General features: G+C 45.2%; 1 protein-coding gene across 1 annotated transcript; it reads left to right on the top strand.

Moving 5' to 3' along the window:
• Positions 1-1,638: 1,638 nt before the first annotated feature.
• Positions 1,639-17,334, top strand: LOC308396132 (glutathione S-transferase theta-3-like). Its single transcript, XM_080881235.1, has 5 exons — positions 1,639-2,107; positions 2,383-2,470; positions 2,546-2,696; positions 5,685-5,861; positions 16,798-17,334. The coding sequence occupies exons 1-5, from the start codon at positions 1,996-1,998 to the stop codon at positions 16,993-16,995; spliced, it is 726 nt and encodes a 241-aa protein (XP_080737361.1). The 5' UTR covers positions 1,639-1,995; the 3' UTR covers positions 16,996-17,334.
• The last annotated feature ends 533 nt before the right edge of the window (positions 17,335-17,867 follow it).

Below are 17,867 nucleotides of genomic sequence, written 5' to 3'. Positions count from 1 at the left end.
AGCTGTGATGGAGAAACAGGCATATTTTTGTCATGGTCTGCGTGGCAGACCGTGGGTGTGTGGGGAAGGAGGACCCAAAATGCGGATTAATGCAGTGCGTTTATTTACAGTGAAGTAAACAATATACAATAATAGGTCTAGGTCCCTCAGACCCAGATCCCTGACAATTTTAGGCTGGGACTGAGCTACAGATGCATTTTGAAAAGCCTGGCACTGAAAGGAATCATTATTATGGAGAGACATTTAAACAGGATATTGAGAGCCCAGTTGCTTTGCAGACGTAAGTACAATCCGGACGTTGGGGTAGATTTTATTGTCAACCAACTGGGCCTGGGAAGGATCACGGTTATCGGTCAAGTGTTTCGTGCCCACAAATAAGTATTTCGTGCGCACGTTATACCCATTTCGTGGCCACGAAGTAGTATTTTGTGGCCACAATTTATTTATTTTTGGACCGTGTCATCAGAGGGGCTCCGTACATGCTAATATCACATCTTCACATTTTTTTTAGAGGTAAAAATAACTTTGCACTCTGGCTACTCACCATGCTCTAAAACAGGTATATGTTAGCAATGACAACATTTAACAAATGTTTTTAAAATTCTAGCCGTGCTAATTAGCCTTAGGATTGGTTGAGGTCTGTGCAAGCCTTTGGAACAAAATCAGTCTTGTAAAGCTCACTATTTTCCGGGTGAGCCTATAGCACATTTGTTAAAGTCAGTCCGGATTGTGTTGTGGAGTGGGGTCATGTTAACAATCCATTCAAACTTGTGGTCTTCAAGGTCAACTTGATGATTTATTGGTTGAAAATTGACAAAAAGCTTTAGAACTTAGAAACTATCATTCCTACAACTGTGCTGTGTATATGTCACAACATATAGCAGGAACCTATAAAGGTAGCTGACCTTTGACCTCTCCTTTAAGAAGGTACATGTAATGTCTACAGTGATTAGACATACTTAATAAAACAGTGTGGGGCCCAGAGTACTGTTGTGCATCAGTGTGGAACATGTCAGTAACACTGAGGGTTACACACACTTTGCCAGGTACACCTGTTCGTTGCAAAGTTGATGGTGTGTGTGTGTCTGTGTGTGTGAAAGACAGAGCGAGGGAGAGCGAGAGACAGCTTTTGTATGATAAGCTTCATGTTACGGACGCACAGTGTGAGCACTCAGGTCGCATCAGAGCATCAGGCCGTATAGTGTGAGACCTGCATCGTGACCTATGAACTTCTAACCCCTGAGATTCAATTGTACAGTTTGAGCAGCAGCTGAATAACGGGACTGAAAAAAATCGCAGTGTTTGCCCAGCTTAATGCAGACTGTTTAAACTAAACAAGCTGCTGCTCCACATAATAAACCCTGCCAGCCGCAGTGTTGCCTCTGTTTAACAGTTAAAGCAGTGGAGACGAGCTGTTTGCATGCGTGTGGAACCAACCTTTTGGGATTTACTTACCTGGAAGATTAAGCACGCATCAAGATGTTATGTTATTAATATTTTTAAAATGATAGCAGCACAAACAAAGATGTTTGCAGCACAAACGTTTGATACCACTTTTGTTGGATTTGAAGAAGGTGGGGGGCCAACTTCACTCACATGCTTAATGCACTTCACCTTTGATAGAAACAGATTGGACCTCAAGCACAGCTTTGAGATACTAAGTGCGTCTCATGTAAGGCTGTTGGTAAAAGTTACTGGTGTAGATTCAAAGCGCAGTTTATTTTTTCATTTGTTTCCAGGAGAGTGAACCCAGCCAGTGCTCTGCAGCTGCTGGTTTCACTGGACACGCCTTGTGTTTGAAAACACTTTAAAACGTGTGTTTAAACACATTTTGTGTGCTTTTTAAACACGCTTATGTTTTTACCGTCGCCATTAACTCCACTATCAGGGTGAGGCACACGACAGCAGGGGGCGGGGCGCCAACTATCTTAGAGGGCTTTAAACTCTTTGGTGTCCGCACCCTGCTCAGAAGGAGCCGACACAGGACCGTCAGCTATGGCGCTGGAGCTCTACCTGGACCTGTTCTCGCAGCCCTGCCGCTCCGTGTACATTTTCGCCAAGAAGAACAACATCAGCTTCGACTTCAAGAAGCTTTCTCTGCTGGACGGTGAGTTCACGCACGCAGACACGAAGAACGTCGCCAGTGTGACCGTTCACAGCAGCAGTAAGGAGGTTTGGACGAGCACAGGTCTGAGTTGTGAGTCTGTGAGGGTGTAGATCAGGGTTTCTTTGAACTTGGGTTCCGTTGCTTGCAGAGCAGCTGCTCCGTCGGTCCGCACTGACTGCCTGACGCTGTCTGGTTATGTCCACGATGATCATGTGATTCTTCCAAATATCTGCTATTAAAATGTGTGCGTGTGCATGCGCGTGTGTTGGTCCCAGGCCAGCAGTATGGGGAGGACTTTGGGAAGATCAGCCTGATCAGGAAGGTCCCAGCTCTCAGAGATGGAGACTTCTGCCTGGCTGAAAGGTGATTATGTCAAAAAGTCGTGAGCTGAGGAAGCGCTGGTCTGCCGTGACGGTCACAGTGATGTCTTCTCTGCAGCATTGCTATCATGTTGTACCTGGCTGAGAAGTTTAAGACTCCCGACTTCTGGTACCCAGCTGACCTCCAGCAGCGTGCTCGTGTCAATGAGTACCTGTCGTGGCAGCACACGGCCATCCGGATGCACGGCTCCGAGATCTTCTGCCTCCGGGTACGTTCCCCTTCACTGATCTTTGTAGGTGCTGTTAGATTAGTAATATCCCAGATAGCAAGGAAACATTGAAACAATGTTGAGTCAATATCAGGCTGTGTCACTGAATCAACGTTGAAGTGTGACGTTGACCTAACGTCACTCTTGCACCCTTTTTTAACGTTGAAACAACGTCAGGTTTTGATATTGAAACACTGTTGAGCTATGGTGTTGATTTTCCACCTCTTTCGCACAGTTGCTTTTTATTAAAACAACAGTTAAATCATGACTGGAAATCTACCTTTCTTTATAGGTATTTTAACCAATACTAAACTACTGCATGTTTCCATCAATACTTCAACCACCTAAACACATAATTGTACTTATTCCTCAAATTGGACACCCTTTATAAAAAAACCCCAAATGTCTCACAATGTATCATGTCAATATTAATATCCTAAAATAAGAAAGCATTGCATGTGATGTAACAGAGAAAAAAATAAACCAAAAAAGGTCAATAGGCATGTTTCGTTTGCTAACACACACACACACACACACACACACACACACACACACACACACACACACACACACACACACACACACACAAAAAAAAGTGAATTAGAGCACATGAATAAGCTCTTGTTAACTGTCTTCAGCTGGGAGAAAGTATGTAAACTCCTAGGCTGATAAACATGAAAGTCACCAGGCGTAAATCTGCAAACTGCCGCATTTGATTCCCAAAGAGCTATGAGCGGAAAAAGTGATAAGTCTTAGCATGGTGTACCGTGTATCCTTTAAAACAAAATAAACATGGGGTCCTCGGGCTGTACAAACTACAACCCGAGGACTAAACAAGCCAAAGACCAAAGACTCCATCTCCAGATTAACTGGACATGAAAGTCTTGTTATTAAGAAAGAAAAAGTAATATAGCAATAAAACGGTAAAACTTACAGCGCTCTGCAAATGCATATTTGGTATCTTTAAATGCCCTTTTTTGCTTTGTCTGGTCCTTGGTTTTTTCCCCTGCCCAGTTTAGTACCGAGGCCAGCTCGTTTGTAATGGCATAAGCCATTACACGGCGGACTTGCACCTCCAGTGTGGTCCCTCCAATCAAGGCAAAGCGTCTCACCTATAGACACATTTTAAGAGATGGAATTAGCGTGTCTCATGTCTTTAATGTGTATGCAAGTGCTTGTGTGTGTAATCAACAGGCCGTTGTTATGTATTTAAATCACATCTGACAGCTATTATACTTTATAGTTACAAAGTGTACATAACCTTTATATACTTACCATTGCCTTATTTGCCTCTTGTGATTGAAGAGCTGGCTCTGCATTGTTTAGCTCCTCAATGTTGTGCAAGGGCAAATCCAGAGGCAGTACCCCAGCATCTACAGATTCATTGCAGCAGGGATGGCGGATGGCTCTGACCTCCTCACGGAGTTCGTTAACAGCTCTCGTCAGGTCAGACAGCATAGTTAACATCTTTTGTGAGGTCGCATCTGTTTAAAAAAAACAATTCTAGAAATATTAATGGCTTAAGCAGTGAGAGGCGAAAAACTAATAAATAAATAATAAAACGCAGTTTACGTGTGGACAAAAGGTGCAAACGCAAGGTAGGTGAGCGTGCAACGTAAAGTTTGAATTGAGTGCGAATCGAAGCGGGTGCTCTCCAATCATTAAAAGTAACAAAGTCATTGAACACATTTATACAGTTACCTTTACGTTTATCAATCATATATCACAGATTTACAATTTTTTGTAGTACTATGCTAAAAAGCAACTACAGAGTGAAAGTCTGGGTCAAGCGCCAAGGCAACGGCAAGAACAAAGGAACCCTCGAAGCGTTAAAGCTAGCTTTGTAAGGGAATATAACGGAAAAGTATGAAACGAAAATGTTTTCTTTGTTGATAGACTTTGTTTGCAGTGCAATTTATTAGTTGCCGGATTGTAAGATGAAAGTAGACACAATTTCGGGCTCCCACATTTTATCCGAAACTTTACATTAACAAGTTTGTTTTGGTTTTTTTACTGTTATTCAAATGCAACCGTGGAAATAACGAATAGAACAAAAGTCATTCATTCTTACCTTATACTAATCGTGGTGCAGGCCAGTGCAGTGCATGAACTGATGCCTTCTCCGGTCAATTCCGCTGAGAGTAAATCTAATGTCCCGCTGTACTGTACAAGACAATGGTTACCTGGCGGGATGTACCACTGTGAGAGGGGGTGCTATGGAATAGTCCAAGTGGTAGCAGCTTTAATTTCCCGCTCAACCATAAATCGATGGTTTTTCAACGTGATTGTTGTCACCTTGTCAACTATAAATAGATCAACAATCAACGATGACAGAACAACAGTGAATCAATGTTATTTCAATGTCAGTGTCAGGTTTGTTGTTTCAACATTGGTTTTGTGTTGACATTTCAATCCTGACGATTCTGATGGTTCAGATGGAAAATCAACATTTGTTCAATGTCTCCTTGCTATCTGGGATCTTATCACCATCATGTTCTAGCTTTGTTGAAATACCCTTTCGTCTGGTTATGAAGTAAAATCACTGTGCAGAGTGATGTCACTGAGCATGTCTGGGCCAGCTGGTGAGGGCCAACTGAAAATGATCAGCAATAAATGCCACTGCTGGAAAACAGAGAGTTCAGCAGTTCTTACTGTGCACCTCTGTGGTAAAGTTTCATCACTGCCATTTCATTGGTCTGCTCGCTCAGAGAGAGAGAGAGAGAGAGCTGCTCTGAGCCAGTAAGCTAAAGTCATGCGATGTCATAGCCGTTGACTTAAAATCCACATCATTCAGACATCGTCTCCTCCCCGGCGTGTTCGAGCTTTTACTTCCTTCCACCTCTTTGGGACAGATGCTACTTTTCTAGTTTGTTGGAATTTGCTCAAAGAAAAACCCAGAGTCACCGTGTCATCATTCATCTCCTGAATCAGATTGTGTTCAGCATTAAGCTCATTGTTTCACTCACACTGAATCCATTGTGCCTGTAGCTTATGATTCCCAAGGTCATGGGCGTGGAAATCCCAGAGGACAAAATGAACGCGGCCTTGGACGATCTGAACTCCTCCCTGAAACTCGTTGAAGAAAAGTTCCTCCAGGACAGGCCCTTTATCGCTGGAGATCAGATTTCACTGGCTGATCTGGTCGCCATTGTGGAGATCATGCAGGTGAGCGGCCCAAATGTATCCGCAGTAACAGGAATCAGAATCAGTGTTCCCACTATGAGAGGAGCAAACACGAGATCTTAAACTCATTCAGGTCTCCGTCACACCATCATTAAGTGCACATCTGTCATTTCTTTGTAAGTTGGTGCATTTTTGGTATATTGTCCCTTTAATCACATTTTAAATGTATTTTCCAGTCCGGGGGCGGGGGGGCAGAGCCATTGCAGGGGGGGCGGTATGAAGGAAAAAACAAAACAAAAACAAAGAACGTTTGGACACTGCTAGCATCGTGGACAGGTTTTTGACGGGGCTCCCACACAAACACAAAGCAGGAGATGAAGCGTCGCTGAATATGTTTCCAAACCAACTTCATTCTGAGCCAAAGACTAGAAAATCTGGTGAAGCAAATCTGCCCTTTGGCTTCACCTGCACAGGTGCTGAGGTAGGTCTCCCTGCAGGTTCCCCTTCGTCGGGAGCAGCGCTGGGCTGTTTAAATCACAGACAAACAGGATCCCACATTCTTGATCTTTAGTTCACAAACACTTGTTGTAATGACTAACTGCTCCTGACATGTTGGAGATGTTTGCTCTTTATACAGTAAAGTTACAGCAGGATACAAATAACATCAGGCTGATCCTGCCACAGTTTGTTCCCCCGGTTCAAATCACAGACAAACAGGATCCCACAGCTGTTTATGTTTTTGAACACATTTTGCACAGAGAGAAAAATGTATTGATGCAATGTTGAACATTATTAGAATAGAATAGAATAGAATTCAACTTTATTGTCATTGCACATGCACAGGTACAGGGCAACGAAATGCAGTTTGCATCCATCCAGAAGTGCTTTAGTGATATAGATATATTACAATATATATTAGCAATAATATAGATATGTGAGTATATTACAGAAATAGGTCTATTATGGTATGTTATAATGCACACGGTATGAAGTATGTTGTGAATATTCTATAACTATAAGTATGTACAGGCTATGAACAGGATATAAATATGAAAAACTATACAGAATATGAAATAAATAACTTTACAGAATCTGGGATATACAGCTATACAGAAATGGGAACTATGCAAGTTGTAAACAGTTGTAGGGTTAAAAATTATCGAATGTACAGAATGATTATTTACACAGAGCTATACAGTAGTGCAGTTAAGATAAGTGAGGGTGTAGATAGTTTCTACAGAGGCTATAAAGTGCTGGTGGTTGTGAGTGGTGGTTCAGTCCATGTTATTATTGTGTGTTTGAGGGTACAGTTGTCCATTGTGGGTGTGTGTATGTTCAGTCCATGTGTTAACGTGGGTCAGATGTCAGGAGGCAGAGTTCAGGAGTCTGACAGCTGTGGGGAAGAAGCTGTTCCGGTACCTGGTGGTCTTAGTCCGGAGGCTCCTGTAGCGCCTCCCAGAGGGCAGGAGGGTGAAGAGTCCATGTGATGGGTGACTGGGGTCTTTGATGATTTTCCCAGCCCTTTTCAGACACCGCTTCCTGTAGATGTCTTTTATGGCAGGAAGTGGTGCTCCAGCGATGCGCTGGGCAGTTTTCACGACCCTCTGCAACGCCTTCCGGTCCGAGGCAGAGCAGTTCCCGTACCAGACTGTTATACAGTTGGTCAGGATGCTCTCGATGGTGCAACGATAGAAGTTCACCAGGATGTCTGAGGACAGGTGGTTCTTCCTCAGAGTCCTCAAGAAGAAGAGGCGCTGGTGAGCCTTCTTGACCAGCTTGGAGCAGTTGGTCATCCAGGTGAGATCCTCGGAGATGTGGACTCCCAGGAACTTGAAGCTGCTCACACGCTCCACAGCCGTCCCCTTAATGTGGATGGGTGGATGTGGGTCAGCATTCCTCCTGTAGTCCACGATGAGCTCCTTGGTCTTCTCGGTGTTAAGCAGCAGGTTGTTTCTGTCGCACCACTCAGCCAGACGATCCACCTCCTCCCTGTAGGCGGCCTCATCGTTGTCACTGATGAGGCCAATCACCGTGGTGTCATCTGCAAACTTAATGATGGTGTTGGAACCATCAGCAGGTCTGCAGTCGTGGGTGAAGAGGGAGTAGAGGAAAGGGCTCATCACACAGCCTTGTGGTACACCGGTGTTCATTGTGATGGTAGATGAGCAGCGGTTATCCAGCCGGACATGTTGGGGGCGGTTGGTCAGGAAGTCCAGTAACCATTTGCAGATGAGGGAACTGATGCCCAGGTCTGTCAGTTTCCTGATGAGTTGTGAGGGGTGGATTGTATTGAATGCTGAACTGAAGTCAGCATTCTGGTGTAGGTGTTGTTGTTGTCCAGGTGTGAGAGGACAGAGTGCAGTGCGATGGAGACTGCATCCTCTGTGCTCCTGTTCTGGCGGTATGCGAATTGGTGGGGGTCCAGGGTGGGGGGGGAGACAGGATTTGAAGTGTGCTAGGACCAGTCGCTCTAAGCACTTAGTGATGATGGGGGTGAGTGCTACTGGGCGGTAGTCATTGAGGCAAGATGGGTTGGAGTTTTTGGGTATGGGGACGATGGAGGTGGATTTGAAGCAGGCCGGTACCACAGCGTGGGCCAAGGACAGGTTGAATATGTCTGTGAGCACTCCTGCAAGCTCCCCAGAACACGCTCTGAGAACACGCCCGGGGATGCCATCAGGGCCTGCAGCCTTGTGGACATTGATCCTGCTCAGCACCGCTCCTACATCGGTGGGGGAGAGAGTCAGAGGTTGGTGGTCTGGCGTCATGTCTGCTTTGGTTGTGGTTGTGGGGTTCCCTCGCTCAAAACGAGCATAAAAGTTGTTGAGCTCGTTGAGGAAGGAGACATCAGAGGATGCGGGAGAGGGTTTGGTGGTCCTGTAGTCTGTAATGGTCTGGAGTCCTTGCCACATGCGTCGGGGGTTGGAGTTGGAGAAGTGTTCTTCTACCTTCTTTTTGTAATGTGTTTGGCTTTTTTGATGCCCTTCTTTAGATTAGCCCTGGCTGTGCTGTAGGCGTGTGCATCTCCTGACCTAAAGGCAGTGTTGCGGGCCTTCAGGAGGAGACGAACATCCCGGTTCATCCAAGGCTTCTGGTTGGGGTACATGGTGATCCGTTTCTGGGTGGTGACACTGTCTGTGGTTTCGGAGATGTAATCCAGTACAGATGAGGCGTACTGGTCCAGGTCTGTGTGGGTGAGCATATTCCAGTCTGTGTTTTTAAATCTGTCCTGGAGCACTGCGTCTGTCCCCTCTGGCCACACTTTAATTGTCCTCACAGCAGGTTTCACACGTTGGATGAGTGGTGAATACCGAGGTGTGAGGAACAGGGAGAGATGGTCCGATTGTCCAATGTGGGGGAGGGGTGTGGCTTTGTAGGCTCCAGCCAGGTTGGAATACACATGGTCTAAAGTCTTGTCTCCTCTGGTGTGGCAGGAGACATGTTGGTGGAATCTGGGGAGGACTGTCTTTAAGTTGGTGTGGTTGAAGTCGCCAGCAACAATAAAAGCAGCCTCGGGGTGTTTATTCTGGTGTTTGTTAATGGCTGCAGAAAGTTCTTTCATGGCCAACCTAGCATTAGCGTCGGGGGGGATATACACGGCAGTGAGTATGATCGAAGTGAGTTCTCTGGGGAGGTAATAAGGTCTGCATTTGACCATTAAAAACTCCGCATTAGGTGAGCAGTGACTATCAGTACACAGGAAAAAACTACACGTAAAATAATCACACTGTGACGCCTCTGCCTTTGTAAATAGAGGGACAGTAACTGCGTGTTTATATGTAAGCGTGTAAACTTGCAGATAGAGAGAAAATACTGTTGATCTGACTATCTGCCATTCTGCAGTTCATCTCATGTAAACAATAACGTGGCCACAGCGTGATGTGAAAAAAGTTACATACCTTTGACGCTGCGTGACGAACTCTGTATTCCTCGTCCACACGTAAATGCAAAAAAGGAGTTTAAAAATCTCAGTTTTCAGTGATTTGAAACGCCATTTACGTGGGCGAAACAGTTGCGTGTTCAAAATCACCCGCGTAGGTGCGGACGCAGCGTGACAGAGTTAGTAGTTTATGTTATTACTTCCTGCAGATTACTTGTATTTGCTTAATTGTTCACTAAATGTTTGAGGTGTGAAATAAACAGCAATGGAGCAAAATATGGGCGTGTGGTTGGAGGAAGGTTTTTTTGTTTTGTGGGGGGGGGGGGGGGGCATTTTTCTTGTGAAACAAAGGGGGGCCCAGCAAAAAAAGTTTGGGAACCACGACATTTTTTTTTCTTTTTGTGTCCTGTTTGGATCTTTAGCCGTCAGAATTGTTGTCTTAAGGCCAAGAAAGATGCCAAGCAGATTTATTTTACCAAGTGGATCATCATGGCCTTGCCATATTGGTCCATTTGATTGACCTTTATTATAATTATGTATTTATTTTATTTTACTTTCGGTTGCTACAAACGAGACAGACATGACTGGGGGATAGGACAGGGAGAAAGAATGAAAGAAAGAGAGGGTGAGAAAGGGGGGAAGAAAGAAAGGAAAACAAAACACCTGGATTACCTGTATGGAGAAGAAAAAAAACAGAAGAGAAAGCAAACAAAAAAAGAGCAACATAAAAACAGCACCATCACAATAAACTAGCTAGCAGTAGATAACAGTAGATACTAAATAACAAACGATATTGTGCAGCACGCAAGATAGACAGCGCACAATGTGCTTTGAGGCAGCAGCCAAGAAAGCTGTAGTCTGCGTCTGTGAACACCCGTGTGTACACCTGTGTGCACACCTGTGTGTACACCTGTGTGGATCAGCATGCTTGCATTCCAAAGGTTTCTCCATGTAACGATCTGCTAGGGAGTGTGGGGAGTCACAGCCCCATCCCCCAGGGCATGAAGCAGGTATGGAGGAGATCCAGACCCCAGACATCCAGAGGACCCGAGGAGGACAACCAAAAAGGGGGGGAACCGTGCCACCCTCCTGGGAAGAGCTGAGTAGAGCTCCAAATGAGAGGTCACCCCACAGCTACGGAGCAGAGGCCAGAGGGGGTTGCAGTGGCGTGCCCGCGGGCTCTGCCGGCAGCCAGCTGTGCCAGAGAGGACCGAGCTTCAGGCCCAGAGGCCTGAGGGCACCCCACCCCCCGGAAGGGGCTCAGCCGGGCCACAGGCGCCCGGCCCCGCCAATCGGCCACCAGGAGTGAGCCGGTACATACATGAGCGCCCAGCCCCAGACGACAAGAACCACCAACACACCAACGTCTGAGGGCATCAGCCACCGGCAGGGAGTGTGGTGAGGGGAGATAGGCCTCCGTACTTTGGAAGGCCTGAGATGTACCCAGAGAGGTTGAGTCTAAGACCCAACCTCCCTACGCCCGCTCATATGTAGTGTTGCTGTGTGCTGTTCTAAAGTGCATTTAAAACTCAGGAGAGCATGGTTCCTGCTTCCTATCAGAGAGCAGCACGGCTCCTCCCGAAAACCCTCAGTGTCTATATGCATTTAAAATTGAGGGTAGGGCACCAGCGCCAGAGGTGGGTTGGAGTACACCGACCATCCTCTGGATGCTGTAAAACGTGCCCACCCCCAAGGCCCTATATGTATGTGTTATGTGAGAGTGTGAGTAATGTGGATGTCTAGGTTGCAGAATAAAATTGAGGCACAGGCGGCCAGAAGGGGACAGAGGGGGCGTGCCTCCCCTGCACCCTGGTGACATACCTGCACCCCAAGCCCTGCGTGTGTGGGTGGGTGTGGTAGAGCGGGAATAGGGAGGCAGCTGAGGATGGGGAGGGAAGAAAGGGAGGGGCAAGCGGCCCCTCCCTGGGGCCAGCTCCCCCACTGAACCCAGTATGCACCCCCACACTCTGGAACCCACCAGGGCAAGGGGGCCCAGGCCCATTCAGACCAGGGCCCGCAGCAGCAGCACCGACCAGCCCCACAGAGTCCGGGGCAGCCCACCCGACTCCACCCCAGAGAAAACTGCACCCACCCCATCATCCAATCATCTCCCAAACTACAGGGAGTGCAGAATTATTAGGCAAGTTGTATTTTTGAGGAATAATGTTATTATTGAACAACAACCATGTTCTCAACGAACCCAAAAAACTCATTAATATCAAAGCTGAATGTTTTTGTAAGTAGTTTTTAGTTTGTTTTTAGTTTGAGCTATTTTAGGGGGATATCTGTGTGTGCAGGTGACTATTACTGTGCATAATTATTAGGCAACTTAACAAAAAACAAATATATACCCATTTCAATTATTTATTTTTACCAGTGACACCAATATAACATCTCCACATTCACAAATATACATTTCTGACATTCAAAAACAAAACAAAAACAAATCAGCGACCAATATAGCCACCTTTCTTTGCAAGGACACTCAAAAGCCTGCCATCCATGGATTCTGTCAGTGTTTTGATCTGTTCACCATCAACATTGCGTGCAGCAGCAACCACAGCCTCCCAGACACTGTTCAGAGAGGTGTACTGTTTTCCCTCCTTGTAAATCTCACATTTGATGATGGACCACAGGTTCTCAATGGGGTTCAGACCAGGTGAACAAGGAGGCCATGTCATTAGTTTTTCTTCTTTTATACCCTTTCTTGCCAGCCACGCTGTGGAGTACTTGGACGCGTGTGATGGAGCATTGTCCTGCATGAAAATCATGTTTTTCTTGAAGGATGCAGACTTCTTCCTGTACCACTGCTTGAAGAAGGTGTCTTCCAGAAACTGGCAGTAGGACTGGGAGTTGAGCTTGACTCCATCCTCAACCCGAAAAGGCCCCACAAGCTCATCTTTGATGATACCAGCCCAAACCAGTACTCCACCTCCACCTTGCTGGCGTCTGAGTGGGACTGGAGCTCTCTGCCCTTTACCAATCCAGCCACGGGCCCATCAAGACTCACTCTCATTTCATCAGTCCATAAAACCTTAGAAAAACCAGTCTTGAGATATTTCTTGGCCCAGTCTTGACGTTTCAGCTTGTGTGTCTTGTTCAGTGGTGGTCGTCTTTTTTTTTTTTTTTTTTTTTTTTCTTTTCATATTTTTATTGAGAGACAAGTGTACAGTGGTTTACAATGACAATACAATCTGTTCCCCTCACATATTTTTTAGTTTTTCTTACATGAACAGATACGATAACACACACACACAGGCTTAAATAAACAAACAAAATAAAACCTAATAAGAAACCCAAAACAAACACAAACAACAAACCCCAAAACACACAAAAAAAAAAAAAAAAAAAAAGAAGGGGGGAAGAGATATGATATTAATCAGCTGGTAGAGCGTGTAATGACTTGCAATAGTCTACAAAGGGGCCCCAGATACGATAAAATTCTCTGTATTTGCCCTTCGCCACAAGGCCTATCTTTTGCAATTTAAGAAATGACATCACATCTCTAAACCAAAAAGAAACTGAAGGTGGCTATGAAGATTTCCAAAGGAGTAAGATGCAACGTCTAGCCAAAAGTGATGTAAAGGCTAAAATTTTGAAGTGTGTAGGGTCGGTTAGACCAGTGTTGACTGGAAGCCCAAAAACAGCTAGAAAAGGGTCCATGCAGATTTGGGTCCCAAGAGCCTTGGAAAGAATAACTGAATACTGACTCCAGAAGCCATGGAGTCTTGGGCACAGAAAGAACATATGGCCTAGGTCACATGGGGTGGCATGACATCTCTCACACTGATCCATCACTTGTGGGTAAATCTCAGACAGACGAGACTTTGAATAGTAAACCAGTGGTGGTCGTCTTTCAGCCTTTCTTACCTTGGCCATGTCTCTGAGTATTGCACACCTTGTGCTTTTGGGCACTCCAGTGATGTTGCAGCTCTGAAATATGGCCAAACTGGTGGCAAGTGGCATGTTGGCAGCTGCACGCTTGACTTTTCTCAGTTCATGGTCAGTTATTTTGCGCCTTGGTTTTTCCACACGCTTCTTGCGACCCTGTTGACTATTTTGAATGAAACGCTTGATTGTTCGATGATCACGCTTCAGAAGCTTTGCAATTTTGAGACTGCTGCATCCCTCTGCAAGATATCTCACTATTTTTGACTTTTCTGAGCCTGTCAAGTCCTTCTTTTGACCCATTTTGCCAAAGGAAAGGACGTTGCCTAATAATTATGCACACCTGATATAGGGTGTTGATGTCATTAGACCACACCCCTTCTCATTACACAGATGCACATCACCTAATATGCTTAATTGGTAGTAGGCTTTCGAGCCTATACAGCTTGGAGTAAGACAACATGCATGAAGAGGATGATGTGGACAAAATACTCATTTGCCTAATCCCTGTACACAAGTAAGTAAGTAAGTAAACTTTATTTATTAAGCGCTTTTCGCAGACAGGCAATCACAAAGCGCTGTACACAAATATTAAAATATTAAAATAAACAATAAAATCAATAGACATTATATACAATGTAAAAGATCAAATGTAAATAATGTAAAAAAATAAAATAAAATAAAATATGTAGATCAACAAAAGGCTTGTTTGAACAGAAGAGTTTTTAACTGTTTTTTTAAAAGAATCCACAGAGTCAAGCAAACGTAATTGTAGTGGTAAACTGTTCCACAGCCTTGGTGCAACAGACTGGAAGGCTCTAGACAATAGACACCCAGGTTGAGTTCATTCTCCACCTCTCCTATATCTCTCCCCCCACCTGCAGAGTGAGCTCCTGTAGTGAGGAGACCACCTGCAAAGATACAACAACCTCCCCACCAGTTAGAGAGCCCCCTAGTTGGGCCGATGCACCAGAGGTCCCCCTGCACTGGGGCTGAGCCCCCCTGCACCCACCCGCCCACAGCTCCGGCGACACAACAGCCAGGACCCAAGGCCCAGCCAGCACCCCAGACCGGGGGCGGAGCACCCCCAGACCCCCAAGCCTCCACGCCCATCCCGAACCCACCCAGGGGCAGCCAGGCTACCAGGCCAGTAACCAACGTCTGCCAGCACAGACCCTCCCCCATCTCTGCTGTATGCAGCCACAAGGAAAACACCATCTAAGAGCCCCCAGAGCCCCTAACCAGGTCATAGCCACATCCCCTGGCTTAGGACCTCCAGGGAAAACATCCCTTGGGACTCCCCAGACGCCCTAAGGCCGTCCCTACCCCCACATCAACCACAATAGCGAAGGCAGGACCAAACCATGACCCCCCACCCCCACTAGGTGATGAAGCCGATCAAAGGAGCCCAAAGGGATTGATCAAATGTGATGGCAGAGGCTGTATCAAGACTAATGTGATCGATTAGATGGTTTTTATATAGGTTAGAATTAAGATTATTTTTATTTTTCCAGTTAATGAGGACCATTTTCTTGGCAATGCATAGGGCCGTAAAAACAACGTGAGCTGTGTTTATTTCTGCACTGACCTCATCCAAGTTGCCCAGCAAGCACACTAAAGGCTGGAATGTTACATTTCAGACACTTTGATAAGTCTTCACATATCTCGCGCCAAAACTTCTGATCTGGTGGACAGAACCAAAGAGCGTGGATGTAATTGTCCGGTGTATTTGCTGTGCAGTGTGAGCAGTTGTTGGAAGGCGTATAGCCCATCTTGAACATCCTATGATGTATAGTGCACTCTATGTAATATTTTGTATTGGATTAATGTGGGGGTTTATGTTTATGTTTCCAAAGGAATTTAGACATATACGAGTCTAGAGATCTGAACCAATCTTGTGATGGCTTATTTGGGATCATTGACAATAAATAGTTTATTTTTGGTAAGACAATCATTTTTATAGTGGCGACCCTTCCCATGAGTGATATGGGTAGAGATTTCCATCTAGTCAGATCGCCTTCTACTGTCTTTAAAAGTGGGATGTGGTTTAATTTAGTTAATTCTGAAAGCTTAGGAGAAACATTAATAGCTAAATATTTTATATTTCCCGATTGCAGTGGTGTAGAAGAAGAATTATGGAAGGAGCAATTAATCGGAAGGACTGTAGATTTTGACCAGTTAATTGAATAATCTGAGACACTTGAGAAAGAATTTATCAATGCAATTACCCCAGAGAGATTGGTTTGTGAATTTTGGCGAAAAAGTAACACATCATCTGCATAAAGGCTGATTTTATGTTCTATATTCTTACATTTTATGCCCTTAATTACTGAATTCTGTCTAATTGCTGCTGCTAGTGGCTCAATAAAAATTGCAAACAGTGAAGGGGAGAGTGGGCATCCCTGCCTGGTGCCCCTCAGGAGACAGAAGCTGGAGGATGTTTGGTCATTTGTTCTAACACAAGCTGTTGGGGAATTATATAAAACTGTTAATCTGACTATCTGCCATTCTGCAGTTCATCTCATGTAAACAATAACGTGGCCACAGCGTGACGTGGAAAAAGTTACATACCTTTGACGCTGCGTGACGAACTCTGTATTCCTCGTCCACACGTAAACGCAAAAAAGGAGTTTAAAAATCTCAGTTTTCAGTGATTTGAAACGCCGTTTAAGTGGGCGAAACAGCTGCGTGTTCAAAATCACCCGTGTAGGTGCGGACGCAGCGTGACAGAGTTAGTAGTTTATGTTATTACTTCCTGCAGATTACTTGTATTTGCTTAATTGTTCACTAAATGTTTGAGGTGTGAAATAAACAGCAGTGGAGCAAAATATGGGCGTGTGATTGGAGGAAGGTTTTTTTGTTTTGTGGGGGGGGGGGCATTTTTCTTGTGAAACAAAGGGGGGCCCAGCAAAAAAAGTTTGGGAACCACTGGTTTTAGCAATGGTATTTCCTTTTTCCAGTTCATCCAGATCAATGGTGTTTCTCACCAACAATACTTAAATTAAAATATAAACAGGTCCAACAACTAGTTCGCCTGGTACCGACTAGTAACCGTAGCAACACTTTGTTGACTAGTCGCACACATCCCCGGTGTTTTCAGAGTTCCTCCTGAGCTGAAACAGCTGCTGGGAACGAGGTCGATGAACAAACCGGTTCTGATCTCTGTGGGGACTAAACCTGAATCCTCTTCTTGTGCTTGTCTCAATGCAGCCTGTGGGCGCCGGCGTGGACGTGTTTGAGGGGAGACCCAAGCTGAGTGCGTGGCGGGACAGAGTCCAGGAAGCTATTGGAAAGGAGCTCTTCGATGAGGCACACCAGTATATCCTGGGAGCACAGGAGAGTGTGAAAAGCATGGACTCCAGCAAGATGCAGGTCTTCAAGCCCAAGATCCTCAGGCTCTTCATGTGAACAGGACGGCACCGATTCTGTGCAAACGACTTGGATTCATCTCATATGTGTCGATACAACAAATACACACAACGTCTTACATGTATGTCTGTACTAACAGGATAATGTAGTATGCATTCCAGATGTTTCAAGTAAACTCAGTACACTCTTGTTGCATAGTGCAGGGCTTCTCCATGGAGACAGGCAGACATGGCTCTGCAGACCTGATTATGTAACAGAGGAATGTGGAACATGAGCTTTCAGAATAAATGCACAGTTATAAAAGCTCTGTCTTCGTATATAATGAAGCTGCTGTTAATCTTCTTTCAAGCCTAATAAAGTGTCTGCAGCACTCTGTCAGCCTGGCTTCCTCCCTTTGTGTTTACTGTGTTGGTGCAGATCTGTGTGGATGTTTGCAAATGACGGTGCACTGCTGCCACCTAGTGTTTCATATTTACATGCACAGTAATCAGTGCAAGTGTAATACACAGACATACTGTAGAACAAACAAGACTTGTACTCACAAGCAGAGACGGCCCTTTCACGTAGAAATTGACTGTTCTTCAAAGATGGCCGCCCACCACAACATGCTACTTTACCAGAGGTCTACACTACAAAGCCAGTTCAGTGTACCCAGGATGTCTTCATTGTCTGGATTCACTTACTCTAACATTAGTGGTCAGGATAATCTCTCACACAGGGCTGGTTATCAACCAGCTCGGTTCACCCAGGGTTGAAGAGGTGGGGTTGGCACCATCTGACCAGTCTAAAAGGGACATTTTGCTTTATCCACAGAAAAGGATCCTATGAGTCCAACCTACTCCAGAGATGTTAAAAAACCGATTAAAGTCTATAAAGAACTTAACAAATACAGCATTAAGAAAGAAAGGAGA

Source organism: Rhamphochromis sp. 'chilingali' (genome assembly GCF_963969265.1).
Source record: "Rhamphochromis sp. 'chilingali' genome assembly, chromosome: 4".
Taxonomy (NCBI): Eukaryota; Metazoa; Chordata; class Actinopteri; order Cichliformes; family Cichlidae; genus Rhamphochromis; species Rhamphochromis sp. 'chilingali'.
Note: the sequence above shows the minus strand (reverse complement) of the source record. Positions and strands in the feature narration are given on the sequence as shown.

Bases quoted from the DNA above. Each gene is read 5' to 3' on its own strand.
- LOC308396132 (XM_080881235.1), top strand. From the start codon at position 1,996: ATGGCGCTGGAGCTCTACCTGGACCTGTTCTCGCAGCCCTGCCGCTCC. The intron at 2,108-2,382 runs GTGAGTTCACGC...TGTTGGTCCCAG, and splicing joins GAAGCTTTCTCTGCTGGACG to GCCAGCAGTATGGGGAGGAC. The intron at 5,862-16,797 runs GTGAGCGGCCCA...GTCTCAATGCAG, and splicing joins CCATTGTGGAGATCATGCAG to CCTGTGGGCGCCGGCGTGGA.